This window comes from Enoplosus armatus, chromosome 6, assembly GCF_043641665.1.
Source record: "Enoplosus armatus isolate fEnoArm2 chromosome 6, fEnoArm2.hap1, whole genome shotgun sequence".
In the NCBI taxonomy this organism is placed as follows: domain Eukaryota; kingdom Metazoa; phylum Chordata; class Actinopteri; order Centrarchiformes; family Enoplosidae; genus Enoplosus; species Enoplosus armatus.
The window spans coordinates 14,591,019-14,612,805 of record NC_092185.1 but is presented as its reverse complement, the minus strand read 5'-3'; the positions used below and the strand labels follow the sequence as shown (position 1 = coordinate 14,612,805).

General features: G+C 40.4%; 1 protein-coding gene across 2 annotated transcripts in view; it reads right to left on the bottom strand.

The window, feature by feature from the left end:
- LOC139286054 (contactin-1a-like) overlaps positions 1-21,787 on the bottom strand; it is a 54,029-nt gene that overhangs the window by 14,884 nt on the left and 17,358 nt on the right. Inside the window, exons 2-8 of one of the 2 annotated variants that reach the window (XM_070906716.1) lie at positions 15,735-15,869; positions 12,910-12,948; positions 5,284-5,410; positions 3,790-3,968; positions 3,300-3,395; positions 2,016-2,222; positions 57-156 (exon numbers count right to left, since the gene is read on the bottom strand). In XM_070906716.1, the coding sequence (XP_070762817.1) occupies positions 57-156; positions 2,016-2,222; positions 3,300-3,395; positions 3,790-3,968; positions 5,284-5,410; positions 12,910-12,948; positions 15,735-15,869 (883 nt within the window). Of the gene's footprint in view, positions 1-56; positions 157-2,015; positions 2,223-3,299; positions 3,396-3,789; positions 3,969-5,283; positions 5,411-12,909; positions 12,949-15,734; positions 15,870-21,787 lie in introns of those variants that run through there. The other variant, XM_070906717.1, reaches the window with a different exon arrangement.

Below are 21,787 nucleotides of genomic sequence, written 5' to 3'. Positions count from 1 at the left end.
CATTTCAAACTGCGCACTCGAACAAACAGAGGTAACCAATGATCTCTCACACTTACTTCCCCAAAGCGAAGCATTCAAGGGTGATATTCTGCCCCACCAGAGCAGTGGTGTCTGGGAACTTGACTTTGAGGTCAGCAGGGTATTTCCTGATGGGACCTGAGAGGAATAACAACAGACCAGAGTTATGACTCTATTTCTAGCTGCTGAACCTGAAAGAAAATGATTTAGTGTTCATTCTAACATCTTTGTGTTTGTTTCTCTTCTGTTATCACTAAGCGGGTCAAATCAAACAAAAAAGATACTTCTTTGTAAATGCTGTTTTACTGAGATGTCCTACAGAGACACTCACACAAAAGGCTGTGATAAGGCTTTTTAGGTTAGCAACACAATGACTACATTTACATGAACACTAGCATCCAAGTTTAGTGTCTCATCCAATGACACATGGCTTTGAACATATTCGGGTTATGACGTTTACATGGCACATGACAGACCAGGTCCTCAGTTGGAGGAATCCGTAATTTATACAGTAAACTTCGTCTCTGGTGTGTCAGCAGGTGAGGATGATTTACCAGTCCTAATTGGTGCATTTTTATTTTTTGATCAACAGTAAAACAGAAAGCAGGAGACAGGAGCAACACAAAAAATGTATCTTTTATGTTTCTGGTGTCATACTTTCACTTTTATTTCAGCCTAGATTATCAATACATTGTTGATTTGTTTATCATACTTTTTTGTTTGTTTGTTTTAAAGGACAAACGGTAAGGTGTAAACACGCTGAAGTATCCAAGTTTCAATCAGAGTTCTAATCAAGGTATCACAAAACAATACAAAAATCCATAAGGGCCTGCCCCAGTTTGTGAAACCAGGATATGGAGTTTACATGCTAAAAACATAAACAGAATACTGCAAAAACCATGATACTTACTTACACATAGAGAAGGCATTTAAAAAGCCTTGGTAAAATGCCAAGGTATGCAACCCCCCCTCTACACACAGACACAAAAACTAGTTAGAGTTAAATACAGGCCACATCATTCCCAGAAGGCATCTCATAATACAAATACGCATGAGAAACTCCAAACAACTGGTCTGCTCTCTTCTAATCCTCTTTGGTGGGACGCAACATTCTAGTTTGTGCTCCAAGTAACTACCGTACTATTCAAAACACATCTGCCACATGTGAAGCTGGACAAAGTTGTATGACCATGAAAGTCAATCAAACAATGGAATAACTGATGGATTCTGGGAAGGCCGCCCCAAGGACAATGTTAAAACAGTTGTCTAAGTTTGTTCCTCTTACATAATATTGTTGTTGCTGTTGTTGTAAACATGCAGGGCATTAATAAAATTTAAGTACATTGCTTTAGTCTGTGGTATCTCTGGGGCTATTAATGTTCCAGTTCATTCTTCATAACATGCTGGCTCGGTCACAAAGCAAGTTCTTGTGTGTCGGTCTACTTCTAATTTGCTCCTGTAAATCTCATTTAAAGAGTCGACACAGTGGCCTGACCTTCTCACGTTTAAAACAAGCACTGTCGTGATCAAACGTAGTGCTTCGGTGGAGGCGAAAGGAAAAAAAATCAATGAAGTATTTTGGTGCAGCCAAGCAGAGTCACTTCCTATCTTCAAGCTTATTTTTTACACTCATCTCTTTAAGAACCACTTACATTCCTTCTCTATACTCACACCTCATTTTAAGAGTGGTAAGAGTATAAGAATTACAGCCTGGACACTATTTATTTGTCGAACACTTCTTGAGGATTTGTGGCTATTATAGGGACACATGTATTCATTGTATTGAGCTAAAGTACAGTTTATACATCAAAACACAATAACTATTTAAATATTAAAGTGAGAGGCATTAATCGCTGAGCACTGCAAATGCTATTGTGGCCCAAGTATCATACTGTTATCAGATAATTAACTTAGATTTTGACTTGGGCTTTTATGTGGGTCATTTAACAACACTGGCTGTAAAACTGAAAATGGGTGGTGGGCAGTGAGGTACTAACGTTCAGCCAGAGGCACAAGGGGGATGTAGTTGGAGAACACGCTCTTGGAAATGGACGGGCTGGATGCAATGCAGGAGTAGTTGCCGCTGTCTGAGGAGTCCACCTTGGAGATATAGAGGTTACCCGTTATCTGGGAAACGAAACGCCTCTTGTCCAGTGGGATGAAGGTGGGGAATTCGTTGAGGATCCATCGGAATGACAGCTCGGCTGCACAGAAAGAGACACGACAAAACGGCACCTGTCAATCAAGAAGCTTTGGAAAGAGCCGTGGGGGATTGGATGTGAAGCTGGCTCACTTTGAATAATCTGAACACATGCAAAATAAAAATAGCAGAATTCTTTGGTGCTAAGGGGGATTTATTATTCAAGCATCTATTGACCTTTCAGATGAAATCTTATAATTCCTTTAGCTGAGAGGCATAATAGAGGGATACTGTAAGCACATTGGCTTGTTGAGGTAATTCTGATGGCATGGAGAGAGAGATACTAATGCTTTCAGACTATTGTGTTTGACTGATTTGCATTAGCATGAATATTAACAATATGTGCACAGTTTTTTGGGTTGATGGTTATGGCTAAAAAACGGCAATGTTATGAAAACACTTCATAACCTCAAAGCATACGAAATGAAAAAGCAGGGAAATAGTAAAATGAGGCCGCATACAGACCAGCAAAAGAAGGGAAAACAAACAACAACCCTTGTAATGACATATTAGCTTGAACTAAATATGAGACTGATTCTCTCTTTTTAACATCCACAAGGGAGTATGAGTAAACCCAGCATGGGGATGACTGCAAAGTGAGAAAAAAAAAGGTTGAAAACTGATAATGAGACATCGACAGAGTCGGTGATGTCACCTTGGAGGACATTAAGAAGGGCAATTGAGTCCCAAGCCAACAGAGGACTATATATCTTTGGTTCATTTAATTTATTCAGTTCATCAGTTTCAAGAAAACCTCAATGTGGATATGTGGTTAAAATAAAGCTCACAGTACAGTATGTCCAATGACTACTATAGCAGTCACACTTTCATTTACATGAAAATTAACACTCTTCAGTCCGCCTGACTTCCATCGCTATGGACTGCAGCACCAAGGAGGAACCCCAGCACAATCAAAGAGAGAATGGACCCACACAGAATGGACCAGAAATGAAAATAGGGAACAGTGTTAGCTGCTGTGCCCACTTATCAATCTGGTGCTAATGCTACATGATGAGGGAGGTCGAACATAATCTTGTAGGATCACTTCAGCCCAAGCACATTGAGCTATCACGTGCAGTACCTGGATAATGTGGTGGGGGGGCGCAGAGCAGCACTGCCCCCTGTCCCTCTTTGACGTACACTGACTCCCTCTCCTCTGACGAGAAAAGGTCGAGGTCTGAGAGAGGCAGAGACAAAAATCAACTGTAAGACAGTTTCAGAATCAAGAGCTACTCAAAATCTACCATCACACATTCATATTTGAGAATCCCCTATAGCAAATTTCCATAAAACCTACAGTAAAGGTTTAAGGATTGGATACAATTCAACAACTGCTTTTGAATTGAGCAGTAGTCTTTAATAAAAAAGAACATTAGCCACGGTGGCATCATGAAGTTAGGCCATTCTGAAATTGCACTTTCCACACCACTTATGATTTGTCCCAGCTGCCCTTGCAATTTCATTCCACTTAATATGCGTGAAAGTACAGCTCCAGAGCAGTTCTCTGTTAAATCTGCATGGTACTGTACATCATCGCAGCCTTAATGGGGGTTCACATATGGGCCACTTACATCCAAACTGGACTGAGGCCTCTTGGCTGATGACCGTGCCGTACATGTTGGTAGCCAAACAGGAGTAAATTCCTACATGTTGGGTTTTAATGGGGTTGCTGATGACCAAGTTTCCTCCCACTAAACTGTAGTGGCTGCCTTCTGCATTCAGGTCAATTTCTGTGCCGTCCATCATCCACCTGCAACATGGAAAACAATTAGGGTCAACACATTCGTGCATTTTGAAAGCAGTCAAGAGTCAAGTATGATATAGGAGTATACTACTACTATCTTTACATGGACATTTTACATGGAAGCACCACAAGGAGGATTTTGTCAGGTAAGTTGTTCGATGCAGTGACATAGTATAGTAAGTGTACTATGTCTATTTAAATATTTTAATTTATGTGGTTTTGTCCAATGTGGCAAACACCTGACGTTTGGCCCCTCAAGGCAGGGCAAAATCTGACCAGACTTTACAAATAGCTGTATAAAAGCAATAACAAATGTCATGTTTTGAAAGGCATAGACTGTACTGTAGATGAACCCTCTTGACTAATAGTTAGCAAAAATTTTGGAATTGGTCCAGTAGATCGCTTTAGCCAGCAGCCACGAACGCAATGGCTGCAATGTAATCCTTGTGGGCAACTGCGCCTGTATGTCCACTAAAACTGCTTGTTTTTGCCAGTGGCAAGCGTCTGTCAACATTACGGAAAGGATCCCTACAGAGATAGACCTTTTTGTTAAAGAGTAAGATCCTTTTAATTTAACCAGAAACAGAAGTCTTGCTCAAGGAGAAGGCTGTGAAACAGTGGTTCTGGTTAAACAAAACAATCTTGCTGGAGGCCATTTACTGGACCACAAAAACTTTTGGTAACTATTACTCATTTTAACACCAAAATTTGTAAAAAAAAAAAAAAAAATAGGGCCCAGGTTTAAAAATACCAGAATTTCCCTTTAATATCAGCTATGGTCAAAACAAATGCTTTCCCCTCTGACATCTAATTCTGGGCTCTCTGACAGTGAAACCGATTTTGGCGGATGCCAAGCAATATCATTTACATACATTTACATCTAAATTGAAATGGATCATGCAAAACACTTTAAATTTCTGAGCTGCAAAATGAGGTGGAGACACGATGGCAGTGCTGTTTGTGTTGCAGCTGCGGGAACAACATCTTGTTTGTTATTGGGTTTTTCTGGCGTGTCATATTTTGGCATTTAAATCATTGTTAGCATGAGGAAAAAACAAACATCTGCTGCGAACAGAGTTGTGCAGGTTGTTTGACAAAAACAAAATTATGTGGGAATGGCTTGAAAACGTATCACACACACACATATATAGTAAACCTTGGAGGTGCAACAGAGGTTAAGATAAACACCTTTGTGACATTACTATTTACAGGAAGATCCTAAAACAGTCTGAATACAGCCTGAGAAATGGTGAGTGATGGGAGGTGCACAGAATCCACAGCGGGTAGTAATGAGACTGGGTTTATGGGGAACATATGTTACTTGTATGTGGCAGGTGGACTGGCCCGGGCCCGGCAGCTCATGGTGATTTTTGCCTCAGGCGACTCCTCGGGATAGATGGTCTCCACCGGCTGCTCCTCTAACACTGGCCCGTAACCTGTGGCTTCGTCTGCCGACAAAAAACAAACGAGACCAGGGTGAATAACAACAAGCTGGGTCAGAATTACAAACAGGAAATATCAAGGTGTTAGAGCTCCGCGTTTGTCTGGCATTTCTGGGGCAGTTCCATCAAAAACGAGACAGCAGGGTTCAAAAGAAGACATACTGACTAGACTGTGAGATTGCCCCTGTGAGGACCTGCCTTTTAATGTTCCAGCCTGGTTTGTGGTTTTCACACAAGCACACACCTCTATGGCTTGGTAGCTGGTTTCAGAGAAATCGCTATAGCTTTAACTAATCTAATTCTTGAATTCACACAAACTCTCGTTCAGGCATGATGCAGAGTCATAAGCCCCTGCTTTATTCCAAATCACAACATCACACTAATTATGACAGGGTTGTGCTCACTCAGGTGCCAAACCACGGCGACACATTCATTTGTTGCCAGTGGATGTGATATTATTACAAGCTAATACAAATCCTGGAACTGGAAATGCTAACTTGACTTAGCATAATCCAAACCCCACATGTGTCACCCTCAGTGCTGTGAAGCTGTTGCACAGGCAAATCCAGGGAGAAGAGTCTCCTTGATGAAAATGCCTTTCTTGGTTCAATCTGCCTTTTACACCATCAACACACACGTACAATTAGCCCCAATTACTCATTAAAAAAGACAGACATCATGAGCGGTGGCATGAATAAGACATAAACACAATGCCAGGCTATGAATAAGCAATGAGGCGAAATGTTCTCAAACGCTGATTATTCTCTCAGATCAAGAGTGTGTGTAGGTGACTGCAGGAATACAAATGTGAAGCGTGTGTGCACACATGTGTGTTATTCCCCTGCGTCTCCAAGTTCGAAAAGAGAGCACAGCTGACACCTCAATGGGGAGAAGCTCGCTCTTTCAGGCAGTAATATCCTGCTTCTATTCCATCCTTCATACCAGGCCGCTTAGGATTCATTCACTCTGAAAATGTCATATTGACTGACAGTAAGAAACCTTCCAACACCTGAACAAAAGACGCTTTAAACCACATTTTCATAACTATTTACGACCACAAAAAAACAGGAAAATATATTTATGGAGAATAATAAGAAAATCAAACAAAAATCATCAGCAGTCGAACATGTGTGAGTGCTTGACATCGATGTACAGTAATCTCTCATACTGTGTAGTTGAACATCAGTGAACCAAATGCATATTTATCTACCTCTGCTCTAAGGAAAAAGCAAAAGGAATTAAAATCTTATAATCCTAACCAGTGCGAAGACAGACTTAACCACACTAGCAAGCTAGCTGTACCCTTCTCGCACCAGGACGGCCAACCAGGAGGCAGCAATTAAGATGTTCGGAGACAGGATCCACTCCCACTCCCACACTCCAGCAGCCAACCGTGTGTGAATGCTTGACATTGATGCAAATCCCAAGGACTCTGAATTACTGCTGGCTGAGAGAGAATTAAACATACTATAAATGGGGCACTGCAGGGCGGACGGAAGGCAAATTAAGTGGGAAACTATGTTCTAGGAACAAGGGAGAAAGATTAAGGAGCAAAGAAAAAAAACAGAGGAATAGAAAGAAACACACTCACAAGGATGAGTAAAGGGGCTATAGTGACCCTATTCTACTGTTGCACTCAGATTGCTCTGCATGAGTGTCAGATAAATGCTTTGCATGTAAATATGAAATATAAATGTGGGATTGGCTGGAGGAGGGGAGTCACTGAGGCTCTGGTGCAGTGCTGAAATAGTAGTTGGAGTGTAACTCGGAGAGATGAGCACTGGTGCCGTTCCTATCCTTTTCGCTGTAATGTGGGATGTGACAGATGGTGAAGGGGAGTGTTAAAGCAGGCCACATAAGGCCCACTGCCTGGAGACACACACAGGCCTCTTACATTCTCTCTGCCTCGTTTCACTTTCTCTGTCTATCTGTCTCTAACTCTCTCTGGCTTTCCTCTGTCCTCTCTCCGTCTCTCTAACCTATATCCCACTGTCACGCTCTGCTCCTCTTTCTTTACCTTTCCTTGATTTCCATCTACAACTACTAACCCATTCTCAAGGTCTCTTAACTCTCTAGTTAGCTACGCTAGCTGCATGGCTCCAGGGATGGCAATGTCAGTCCGTCACTCCACCACTTTGGTCGAGACTGAAATATATTTTTTAATTTTGCATAGACCATTCATGGTCCACCAGACATTAGATCCTTCTGACTTTGGTGATCCTTTAGTGATCCTCTAGCGCCACCTTGAGGTTGACATTTTTTGTTTTTAGGGAAACATTTCAACAACTATTGGATGGATTTCATTGAAATTTGGTCCAGATAAGCCCTTAACTTTCCAACTAACCACATATATTTTCATATCTACAAGGTGGGTGGGCACAAAACGTTGTGAAGACATTCAGAGGAAGACATATTACGTATGCTAATAACTTTGGCGATCGCCTGACTTTTCCTGTAGCGCCACCAGCAGTTTCACATTTGTGGATTGAAATGTACTGTTGAATGGATTGTCATGAAAATTGGTTACAGACATTCATGTCCCCCTCAGGATGAACTCTAATAACTTTGGCGCACACTCCATATAGTGTCACACCAGTGTTTGTCCAGCACTGGTTTACAGCTTCACAGAGCCACTAGCATGGAGTCATATTTTTCTCTTGAATATACTTCAATCATCACTCTTTATCTCTTTCTCCATCTCTCAAAGCCTCCCACTGTCAATTGCCTTATGTATTATTCTCTCATAAACTCTTTCCATCCAAAACATGCCTGATATGTTTTGTCCAAAACACACAGAATTTCTTTCCATCCAACTCTCTCCAATGCTAAATCCCTCTTTCAGTCTCTGTTTTAAAAACATACAAACAGCATAAAGGTACTCTCAGGGACTCTCAGGCCATATCTGAACAAAAAGGAGAAGAATGATACACACGCACACACACACACACACACACACACACACACACACTAGTCAGAGGCTACGTGTCTCCAGCCTGCAGGAAGTGATCTTCCTCTGGACTGACTTCGTTATCGAACACAGACCTCTATTCAACTGAAGCGCTGGTAAGTTTAGACTCTCATTTGAATTTGAAACACCATACAGCCTGTTATTTTAGGAGCCTGCTATCTTCCCTAGCATCAGTTTCTAATGAGACATCAATTATTCATTGAGGTTTTAGGTATAATTTTAGGTGCATGAAGATGACTTGTAACGTTATAATACATGAGAACATAAAACAACTGCAATCTCCTATTTGCTGAATTATTTTCTTGTTTAATGTCATCTGTCAAAACTTCCAGCTGCTTCACATGTTGCGGTTCCCATTTTGCAAAATAAATGTTTTGTATGCGTTTTTGTTTCACATCTAAATTTTCACATAATTACCCCAAATCCCTTAAGAGCTCAATCCTCTGATGAATTTAACTTTACTCACAGCTGTGTGTTTCGGCTACATCTGCAGCACAGTTTGTTTGCATGGCCAAGAGAGTGTCCAAGTGGGACAGATAACATATTGTTTCCCGGAAGCAACAAAAGCACAGAGTAGCAGTAATTACCCATAAGCCCTTGAGCGCCAAAATGAGGCATGGTGGCAGACCGAATTGTCCCTGGGGTAGAAAACTACTTTTTTAATTTTATATGTTAAATAAATAATTATTCTGCGTCACTGAAAGCCCAACTATTTAGCAGCGATGTGGACATAAGAGTGAGTCAGTGTATGATCAGTGTGGTGCCAGCTGTGCTATCTCAACTGTCAAAAGAATTTTTGTCTGAAACGGTGGCTGTGACAGAGCAGAGCTATTCAAACAGGACATATGAGAGGGTGAATTTGAATCCAGATGTTTTCACAGGCCATAACAATTATCAATCTGAAACACAGTCTGCTATGGTAATAAACAATGACTGAGGTTTTAAAAGTGCATCACTGGGATCACTGTATTTGTCCTTTAAGCATCAAACACCTTGTAGATTTAACAGGAGTTCTTACAAAGTTTTTTACTGTCTCCTTTGAGGAAAAGAGCAGCATGGACTCAGGTCGCTTACAATGGATTCCAACAGCGGCAAGTTTCACTGCATTAAAAGTATCAGACCACTTCCATCAGATGCTCAGCATATCCAGTCACTCATATTTTCAGTGGAGATGCAGCTAACAACTATTTTTATTAATGAATCTACTTACTATTTTCTTGATTAGTTGTTTTGTCTATAAGACATCAGAAAGTTGTGAGAAATGCTTGTTAGAATTTCTCACATCTCAAGGTGACGTCTTCAAAAGTCTTGTTTAGTCTGACCAACAGTCCGACAAAGAAAAGCATCAAATCCTCACATTTGAGAAGCTGCGGGGCAGGCATTCAAACCACTACTCAAAAGCTCAACAAGGTCATGCCAAAGGATTGAGATGGAAGTTGTGTATTCAGCCATATTTTGACAATATATGAGTGTTTGAGAAGTACTGACTATACGTCTGGAGAGCTGAGACTTGATTTGAGAGGTCCTTGTTGACATTTTGCTAAATTTTATTGCCATCTTTCAAGGCTGCAGGGGGTGAATGTTTGGTACTAAAGAGACAGATATTGGATGTAGTATCGCTTTAACAGCAGAATGATGGGCATTAAGGTTGCTATAGGCTGAATGATAGGCAGTTCACATTAAAAAAAAAGGGGGGGGTAGTATGTCCCAGCTGGAAAGCCACCTACACAGTGTTCTGACCTTTGAGGAGTGCAGGATCAACTCTGCCTCCTCCTATGGCTACACCTTCATCTTTGTCCAAGTTTGGGGAATAATTCTAAAGCCTAAGCAGCATTTTCTCACATAGTTTCGTGCTGAGTGACCTTAAACACTGAAGTCCGTAGTGTATCGGACTGATGTGTGCAGCATCAAAAACATTCAGCAGAGTCCCAGCTGTGTTATTCTGCAGACAAGTGGAGATAATGTCAACATGTCCAGGAGGTGACACTCCATACAGGCACACAGACTGTAAAAATTATCTACAGTCGATGCTTCATGCAGAAGAAAAGAGAATGAATGGGTGAAAAAAAAGTGAAAGAGACAGAAATGACTCCTCTCCTCACTGGATCCATCGACAATTCACCCTGCAAGCAGCGTCACAACTTGTTCCCAAGCAACGAATCAGCAAGCCTTCCTTTTTCCAATTTACCCCTTGCTGACAGTCTGCCTCCACTTCATATTTCACTCAGAGAATAACACACATGGTACATATGTTATGCAGATCCAGCAGTAAACACTGACAGTACAGTAATGATAACCTGCTCTACATAGTAGAATAGCAAGGTATTTTGTCAGATCAAAACTCTCAATTTATCATTTATGAAAAGAGATCTACTAGTATTTTTGGAAATGGAGACCTTTCTGTTCAATCTGACATTCCTTTTGCCAACACACTTGATTTAAAGAAATTATGAGATTTTGTGAAATACATTTATTTACTTTTTTGCAGGGTGTTAGAAGAAAAGATCAATATGCACTATTTCTGGACTATTTCTTGGCCGGGCACAGTGACTTCCTAGAGTCTCGGCTGGTTGCCTGGCAACCTCACAGCGACTGCGCCCTACCAAGAAATAGTCTGGCACATAACTCACTGTAAAACCCCAACTTGTCGTTTGTATACACTTTGTACACTGGCTTTTGTACAGATTAAACAAATGAGATGTAACTTGTTAATTGATGCGCTTTAGTTGCTTGTTTTGCTGGTTTTGTTACCTTTGGACAGAGCCAGACTTGCTACATCCCTGTTGCCAGTCTTTATGCTAAGCAAAGCTTATCAGCTGCTGGCTGTCGCTTCATATTTAGCATACATGATATGAAAAGCAGCAGGCATGAAAGTGGTATCCATTTTCTCATTTAACTCTTGGCAATAATAATATTTAAGCATAATCTGTGACAATGGATTCAAAAATGGATGGTTTGTATAGAAATTTTAAAAAAGGACAAAGAATCGTATATATATATAAGGGTGAATCACACTGCCATTTCTTTTTTTTTTCTTTTTCTGTCCATCCATCATACCAACATAACCCCACAATGAGGCATGGCAGTTTCTAGCTAATGACCATCCTAGATTCATCTGTGCATGTCTTGGACTTTAACCATCTCCATTAGAATTAATGTACATCTGCAAGTAGGAGAATTCCAGAAATAGCAACAGTGGAAAGAAACATGACCTCCAGATAGATTTTCATTTGTCCTGTCCTATTGTGGACCATGAGAAAGGGAGCCATCTGTCACTACATGTCCCTTAACGAATCCTGACAGGCAGATACTATTGTAGTTTTACCACCTCAGGGGCTGTAGTGGGCAGAAGATGGGCAGAGCCGCAACTGAAGCCCATTTGGATCTGACATACTTCTTTTCTTTGGTTTTTATTGTATTTCAGTAAATGAATAGAACAACAGAATACAAAATCTTGAGAAGTGGGTTTAAATTAAGGAGGAGGTGGATAGTATTGTTATGAGTATTATCTCTCTTATTTTCTATAATCGCTTTACTGCATTGTTTTTTTGTTGAACCTGCTAAGAGGGTTGTAAAATACATTCCATGTGGTCTGGCTATACACTAGAAGGCTGTTTTAGTGTTTCACAATGTCCAATGTCCTGTTCTTAGCATCCGGAACTGGTTAAAAAATAGAACAAAACAGGAAACCAAACAGAGAAAAAACATCTGTTCTGTAAGAATTATTTTGACAGAATAGCGCAATAAGAAATCACAAGTCACTGGCCTTTCTCTGCTCAAACAGATCTAGTGGTGTAGCCTTGACTACAGTATGAATCATAGCCTGCTTCTGCCTCTGCACTTCAAGGCCACGGCCTCAGCAACCTGACAGTTAACAGGTAAAGCCTGTCTCTGGTTTGAAGACTATAAATCAAATAGAAGCAAGTTCTATTTCTCACATTTCAGGTATTTACTTGTATGGTCTTGGTGTGACTGAGCTAGGATTCCCATGAATTCCTCAAGGGGACTAGATGTTCATAAAAATACATCACTAGTCAACCCTGTGACCCCTCTGGTTATCAAACATTCTCTGTAACAGCCAGGTCAGCCTTGAGCTTGAAACGTTATCACCACTGATATAACACTTTATGAATACTTTGTGCAGAAATAGATTGCAGCTCAATTATGTCCTACACAAGAAAATGTTGGAGACACATGAATGAAGATTTTAAGTGCATGAATGTAGTGTGGAAACTGTAATTGCATTTCCATTAGACTCCATAACATCAAATGCAGTAAGTGACAGAGTCTCTTGGCTACATCGATGGTGCTGGAAAGCTCGCTGTACAAACATTCAACAGAGAGAAGTGACAATGTCTAATGGATGTGTGTGTGTGTTTGTGCTGAATGTCTCGTGGTACAACACCAGCCAAAACCGAGAAGCATCTATTTTCATCACTATTGAAAACTCCATTAAGGTTTTATTACAGTATAGGAAGATTTTGTTATGGTATTGAAACAAGTAACTGTAATTATTTGATATTATAATCAGTCTTACCTCCATAAAAGTCAGGTACCTCCCCATGCATTGATGCATCTGTAACAGTTAACAAAGGAAATAATGTCAACATATTGAACCATGACGCGGCACATATGTGACTGCTGATATTCATATTTCTGTTATTTCCTGTGTTGCTGAACTGCAGATCTATTTCCCTCCTTTCTCACAGAATACAAGTGGATCAAAACAAGACACGCATCATCATAAAGGTTTCTTCAGAGAGGTGCAGGTCTTTGATAGAATCCCTTTTAGCTGCTGAGAATGTGGTGAATGGCTGGAAACACCACTTCGGACTGAAAGACTACCTCTGGCTGAAAGCCATCTCTGTGGAATCCACTACATCCTGTCTTTCACAATAGAATAGAAAACTCCAAACTTTTGTGGTTGGTCTTGAATGAATGTGGGTTTAATTACTCTGTGGAGCTGTATTCAAACAGTCACCCATGTACATTTAAAGACGAGAGAAAACAATCATACCAACCTGATGATTAAACAATAATCCTAACTGTTAAACTATGTTGTATCCTCACACTGTATGTTGCAGCTGAACCACAGAAAACACACACACATTCACTGTGTGCTTGACTTTTGTTCTGCTGTCACAGCATTAATGTCACATTAACCATCAAACTTTATTCTTGTTGGGGCTACACAAAAATGTCAAGCCAATGTTCTCTACCCATAATAACGACCTGAGTCTGTTGGTTGGCTGCTGTCTGTTTGGATAGAGCAGCCATACAGTTCAACCCTGTGTGGGTGAACTCTACATACTGAGTGTATGTATGCGGTGCAACCATGTATATGTTGTTTTTGAGCGTTTATCTACCATTTTCTTTTCTGTAGATGTATGTGAGCACATTATATGTATGTGAGATATTCTAAGCTTTAGCAGTAGTGCTGTCAAAACCTTTGGTGAACTCAGCTATAATAATACAAGTACCATACCATGTAGAAAAAAAGAGAAAAAGAAAGATAAATCCCATAGATCTCAGAGTCTGTTTGAGAAAGATGTGGTGTGACGTCGGGAGAATTCCCAATCCCAGCCCCCCCGTTCATGTGAAATCAAATCTGAAACAAGTGAGAATAGCCTAAGGTATGGCAACACAGAGGAGGTTGTATCTTTTTTAGACAGGTCATTTTCAGGCCTGCTGTTCTGTTTCCCACACAGCTGATTGCACAGCAGTATCACAAAAAAGGAATGAAAACCTGCCAACTCCAGGCCCTCTGACACACACGATTGCCCAGCCTTTCCTATCAGATATACCTGAGCTTTGTAGCTTTTTGCACAATTTGTACTTTTTTTTTTACAGTTGGCCTTAGCACGTGTGCCACATCTGAAATGTATTTAACTAGTTTGCATTTACACCTGACATTAAAACATATCTTTACTGGAGTAAATGAAATCAGGTTTCTATTTTCTTCCCTGAGGCACGCCTCACTGCCAGCATCATTATATGCCTTGAGCTTGAAACGTTATCACCACTGATATAACACTTTATGAGTACTTTGTGCAGAAATAGATTGCAGCTCAATTATGTCCTACACAAGAGAATGTTGGAGACACATGAATGAAGTGTGGAAACTGTAATTGCATTTCCATTAGACTCTCTAACATCAAATGCAGTAGTGCAGAGTCTCTTGGCTAAATCGCTGTACAAACATTCAACAGAGAGAAGTGGCAATGTCTAATAGATGTGTGTGTGTTTGTGCTGAATGTCTCGTGGTACAACACCAGCCAAAACCAAGAAGCATCTATTTTCATCACTATTGAAAACTCCATTAAAGTTTTATTACAGTATAGGAAGATTTTGTTATGGCACTGAAACAAGTTACTGTAATTATTTGATATTATAATCAGTCTTACCTCCATAAAAGTCAGGTGCAATCACGTGCCCTCCGAGGCACATGATTGCCCAGCCTTTTCTATCAGATATATCTGAGCTTTGTAGCTTTTTGTACCATTTGTACTTTTCTTTACAGTTGGCCTTAGCATGTGAGTCACACCTGAAATGTATTTAACTAGTTTGCATTTACACCTGACATTAAAACATATCTTTACTGGAGTCAGTAAAATCAGGTTTCTATTTTCTTCCCTGAGGCACGCCTCACTGCCAGCGTCATTATATCTACTATGTTGTTTAAAGCTGGCAGTTAGCAGCTTGTTAACACCTAGTCTCTCTTGTACGCAATTCATAATGACAATCCAGTTTTGATGTGTGCTTCTATCCAAGCTGCCTAACACCTGTGTGATTTTCATGCTTTGTAGTTGGAGAAACTAATCATCAGTTAATGTCTGTTTCTGGAGTTGCTATGTGAGTATATGAGACACATTGTGCTGGCCGTTTGTCAAAATGAGTCTTTCACAGCTGGATTTTTGGATGGTGATACTTGAAAGATGAAGGACATGCGAGTAAAAAAAGTGTTAAGCTAAATGAGCAAAGTCCTTTTGATTTCTGAGTGCTGCTCACCAGCAATGAGTTGAAATTGAAAAGAAAAGTATCCGAGAGCAAACTGCTGCTACTGCTGAACTAATTACAGTTTAAAACAGTGTATGTATCACTTGTGCCAAATAGGTCAACATCTGTGACTTTCCTACTGTAACTGTAGCTCTGAGCTGAAAACTAATGACTTGGGGTCATACAAACATTCAATAGCTATATATAAAGTAGCCTTATACATACTATATCACATTGAAAAGGCTATGACTAGTATGATTTGTAGAGATGTGATGCCAACAGCTGTGATACCAGATCTCAAACTATCTTTTAACACTTTCTGTCAATTAACTCAGCTATTTCCTCTCAGTTGAATGTGCTACTGACCTGCACGGGAGAGTGAGAGGACCAGGAGATGGAGGAGCAGGGTGAGGTGCAGCATGATGTTGAAGTGAGGACCACCTGGTGGGGTTACAGCTAGAAGCTCAGCTGATGGAACATTAGCAGGATTCCCTGGTTTTCCTTAAAGATATAAAAGAAAATAGAAAGAGAGAGAGAGAAACTGTCAAAACATAGAAACCTCTTTACAGAGGAAAGCGTATGTGTTAGCCGGAACTGTGAATATGATAAAACCTCCACTGCTCTTCAGGTTAGAGTATTTACCACAATATCGCGAAATACAGACCAAAAAGAGGCTCTCCACCTATTGATCAACTGTGTGGCCCGTTTTGGTGCAAACTTCAGTCTCAGTCACAATAGAAAAAGCATGATTTGCATGTTGGGCATCCTGCCATGTATTGCATCTTTTCTTTCAGAATAAAACCAAAGTAAAAGGACAGGAATCAGCATGAAGAAGCTTGAAGCATTTCCATTTGCAAAACCATAGACCAGAGCTTACAGTGTGTGTGTGTGTGTGTGTGTGTGTGTGTGTAGGGGTGCAATTATTTTCATTAGTGATTAATCTGGTGATTATTTTTTCAATCAACTGATCAATTGTTGAGTCTATAACATTCTAACAATTCTCTCTAAAAAATTCCCCCTTTGAAGTAATACAAAACAGCAAATAAATAATCAGTCAACATATTCTTAGAAGTTGGAACCAGCAAATGTTTGACATCTATAAAATAATATAAATAAACATACTGCCTTCAACAACTTATCGATTATGACAAATGCTGCAGATAAATTTTCTGTCCATCACCTAATCAAATACATCTAATCATCTCAACACTATGTGTATGATACTGTCCATTACAGGAGACACTTGCCTCATATGGCAGCCTCGCTGTGTATGTAATGTGGAAACTGAATTAGAATCAACCTGCGTCATAGCACATGGCAAGCTTCACCAGCCAATCCCTGCCTTCACGTGCACCGCAAGCAGGCAGTATCACGGCATCTTTACCGTGTCTCTGCTTCCTGTCAGCCTCCGAGGCACAACCTCCTTGATAGGTTGACGTCTGATGATTGACATTTTGGACAATTGCCAGAAAAGAAACCCCGAGCACTGGTTTGGCTGAGCCGGCATCTCGCTGCTCATTCACTGCCCCCAAGATGTTCACACCACACCAGGAAGCACCAGCACAGCACCGGCTCTCAGCCTCACACCCAGTAACACAATATGAAAAGCAACAGCTGTCTGAGAGAGGATCGCTGACAGAACAAGCAGAGGAATCATAATGTCTCCGTATTTTATATAGTACTCCTGAACGCATTCATATTCTCCACATAATTGATATTCTAAATCACATCAGACATACATAGCACAGGTCCCCCATTAGAGAGGCAAAGATGCTCACACTGAAGATAATTTTTATACCATTTCAGCTTATATACTGTAAGAGGGGAGTCTGTGACAAGGTGCCCAAAAAAAAAAACTTTAACATGAAGTAAATGGGGGTGAACATTAATGTGGCATTTTAAGATGGACCAACAACTTTTGAGTGATGCTGAATGTACTTGTTTTCCAATGGACAGACATCCAACTAACCAAATGAATAATTTTTACAGACTTACCCAATTAAACATATAATTAGTCATTATGGTCTCAGAAAGAACCTTAAGGAAATCTGATTGGAAAACGTATTTGTCAGATTGCAGGTGATGGAACAAAGTGTGTAAAGTCTTGGCATCATTATCAAGTCTTTGGACATTTTAAGGGCTGTAGGAGAAATAATGCAGAAAAGATTTTTGTCAGTGTCAATTCACCCTGAATGGCTTTTCAGTGCTTGACAACCTCCACTCAGTTTCAGCAAACACGTTAAAAACTCACAACCAAATACAACACCTTCATTTCACCATTTACTGGTATCACAGTGCTGAGCATCAGTTCAATATTAGCAGACCTTTCCATTCATTCCCAGGTTGTGCTGGACTGGTATGTGTTGATTAGAGTGTAATTGAACATGAGGCAGACACTATTGATTCTTTGTGCACAGCCTGAGGTGTCAGCTGGCGGAGACTCTGAGGTGTGACAGCAGGATTGAGATCTCAGCACTCACCAGACAAATGGAGTCTTATTACAGAAAATGGATTATGAAAGAAGAGAGTCCGCGAAATATGCCAGTTTTGCATGACACAGACAAAACTGCATTTACAGTACAACCTAAGCATTCAAACACACACACACACACACATACAGATACACACACACAAATTAATGAAGACAAACGACCGACATACTGTACAACTGTACCTACATGCACAATAAGTTGGACATGATGTCTGAGCTGTACAGCTGCAGGAAAGCCATACTGAGGGGATTTCATCTTCACGCTGGCCTGTATCCTAGCAACCCTTTTCAAAAGGAGCAGTTTGTGTGCTGCGGGGGGCCTTTTGTGACCAGCAATGAAACTATGCAAACACTCATTTTAATCTGTAACAACACTGCTGCTGTGGAACGAAGACCTGGGGTGCTCTGCTTATCTATTAAAGACATTCATCTCTCAAGTCAGACAAACCACTGAAAAAATAACTTTATTAAAACTCACCCACTCTTTCCTTCTCTCCACCTACTTCACTCTACAACTATGATGCTACTGTAGGTATCATTTCTACAACTCATAAATCATGAATGATCTTAATAGATGCACTTTGGAGATTAGGGGAGACGACAAGGAGCCTCATTATAGCGTCACAGTACAGAGCAAAGGGTCCAATCCCATCTATCCTATTAAGAACGGGCTCTGAACTGATATACTGTAAGAAACCTTCGGAGCAGCAACACACAGAAAGGCAGCATGCTTTTATAATCAGTATTAATGGGGCCTCTTACCTCTCCTGTCCCATCTTAGCAGCATGAATGCACGTGATGACAGCGCTCCAGTCATCTCAGTAAATCACAAGGCCAGACATGACAGCACTCAAACAAGGCCATTTCTTCTCTCCCATAAATCACACCCTGGATGTTGCCAGAACTATTACTGCTTGTGGTTTGATTTTGGTGGGTTTTTTTCCTTTCTCAGCTTTGCTCACTGAATTTCAATCTCTTTTTCTCTGCTTTTACTCCCCTTAGAATTCTCAACCTTATTGCTCTGAAATCAGAAATCATATTACAGCGAGTAGAGGCTGCTGGGGGCAGATTCTGGGATTTCACTGCTGCACTCCAATGACCTGTCATTTGTGCTTTTTATCATGACCCCATAACCCCCTTAGGGCGCTATAGGCCACGTGAAAGGGAGTGGAAACCCCTCCTGGTCTGTGTGCTGCATAATCAAGTGGGTAACTTATAGAAACGTCTTCCCCTTATCGGCAGGGGCTGAGGGACAGCGATGTGGGGGAGGAGAGACTGAGAGAAAAGAGGATAGGGTGGAGGAGAGGATGATGGAGCGGTCAGAGTGGTAGACATCAAAAACAAGATGTTGCTCCAACAACCCCAACCCCCTACCACCATCAGCATCCCTCCTTCCACACACAGACACAATCAAAGGCACCACCACAACCAGTCATTAACAACAGATTTGCAGTAATCCTGCAAGGGGAAGCCAAGATGGGGTTAACGCTGGATTGGTCTTAATCAGTTGGAGAAGGCAAAATGAGCGCTGCTTAGAAACAGTGTTAGCTACTGCAGCATCCAAGTCATGTCTGAATTCCACAAGGATGCAAACATTTCTAGCAGTAAAGACATATAGCGCAGTTTTGCTGCTCTTCTCTGTTTTAGTTCATTGCAAACTGAACATTTTGGTTGAATAAAACAAATAATTTGAATAATATGTCACCTTGGGCTCTGGGAAATTATATTATTTTTTTTACTATTTTCTGACATTTTAGAGACAAAATCTTGTGATATGCCTAGACATCTGGTTTGTTCGTTTATGTGAAACATTTGAGCAGGTGGGGTTAGCAGTGGGGCAGTACATTAAAGTTTATCATTTACTGTCCATTGTTATTATGGATATGTGGGATTCAATATTATGAATTGTGATTAATTACTTTGCTGTCTGAAATGAACAGAAAAAAGCAATTAGTGAGTAAAATTTCTCCCACCATGATTTCTGTAGTAAAATGCCACCTCAAAAACAAATTGAAAATGTGCCAGTTTCATTTTCAATACTTAAATATCATATTGTGATATGCTGTATATTAAAGGAATAGTTAAACATTTTAGTAAATACGCTTATTCACTTTCTTGCTTAGAGTTAGAGATTGATACCACTCATTTGTCTGTACAGTAAATATGAAGCTGGAGACAGCAGCCGGTTAGCCTAGCTTAGCATAAAGACTGAAAACAAAAGAGAAACAGCCAGCCTGGCTCTTTCCAAAAGCAACAAAATCCGCCTACCAGCAACTCCAGGCTTTTTGTTACCTTTGGACAGAGCCAGACTAGCTGTTTCCCTCTGTTTCCAGTCTTTGTGCCAAATTAAAGCAAGGCTTCTGGCTGTAGCCTCATATTTAGAAAGTAATGTCATCATAAAATGACACATTTTGTGATAGGGCAGGTACAATTTAGTGTCATCATCAAATGCGACTGGGAAAAACAAGCGAGACAGGGAGAGGAATATTGATCCAGATTAAATCAGGATGAAACAGTGAGACATTGGGTCTGACATCATCTGTGACTTAGTCTGGTTTAAGGAGCATTACTGTTCAATCTCTTTTTAGCTTTATTTATCCTGATCCTGCTGAGAACAGTTGCTGTTTTTCTGATTCACATTCATGATACACAAACAGGCCTCACAGCTGCCCGGTAGAACCACTTCTGCTGGTGGTCTACTGATTTTTCCATCAAGAATTCAGATAGTGAGTACATTTCAAGCCAGTTTATCAGCTGCAAGTACAGCTCTTTCTTCTCAGGCTGCCAAAGTCACTCTCTATTTTTAGAGGCAAATATCTGCCAGTGTCACCCACTATACTCGACTTTATCTAGTTTTATAAAATATTTCTTTATAACATAGTCTGTGTATGAGGTTTGCTATCAAAATGCTACATTTAGAAATGTAGTTAGACATGGTTTTAAATAGAAAGCAGCACAGATCTTTTCACATCTGATATGACTACATACTGTTTAAACATAAATCCCAAAATGAAACAAACAAGTTGTGATCCCTTTGATTTTTATGCTGAATCAGTGTTATATTACCACAAAGCAGTGATGATACATTTAGTCTAACCTATGAATTATTTATGACAAAATCATTGATTTTGATTCCAAAATGAGCCAAAGACAGCCTGTGTGTCTCCTCAACCTCAGCTCTGAAAGATGCACTCCTTCTCCACTGTATCCGTGTGGAAAATGAGACTGGACTTGGATACAGACAAACAGGTTTATATCTCCCAGAAGACCAACTGAATGATTCAATTAAATAAAGGATACAGACACAGGCTACCCAAGCCTATTACACAGCAGATAAAGCAGTCCCCCCAAGACACACACACACCACCACCTGCAGAAAAACATGCTCTCCACACTTGTGCTGCACAGGCCCCATGTTGCTAAGCAGGAACTGGTTCAGCACTTACAACTAAAATATTAAAAAAAAACTTCAATTTCAATTTTTTTCATTTTAGCAATCTAGGAGAGTAAATAGCAGAGCCATCTAAAATTGATCATTATTTATTGATAGAAGATAATGGTACAGTCAGATTTAGAATGATCTAATTAGGAATAACGGCAACACCTACAAAATATGCCATTTAGTGCCATTTTTGGAATTAAATTCAAGTGTGCATTTATTTTTCAGGCTGTTACTTGTTGAGTTGTGTGTAATGTAATGCAGCGACTGCTTTAAACTCGGGTTATTTTTGTCCATCTCCTGCAAAACCATGTCACTTCCTCCTGAACCCAGAGAACAGACAGACTCAGTATGAAGCACAGTATTATTCATGATGTAATCCAGCTGCAGATGATCCAGTCATGGCTCGTTCACTATGTCACTCTGACCCCCCCCCACCCCTCTCTCTGTCTCTCACCCAATAGAAGCAGTCATTCTAATGTAAGCTAT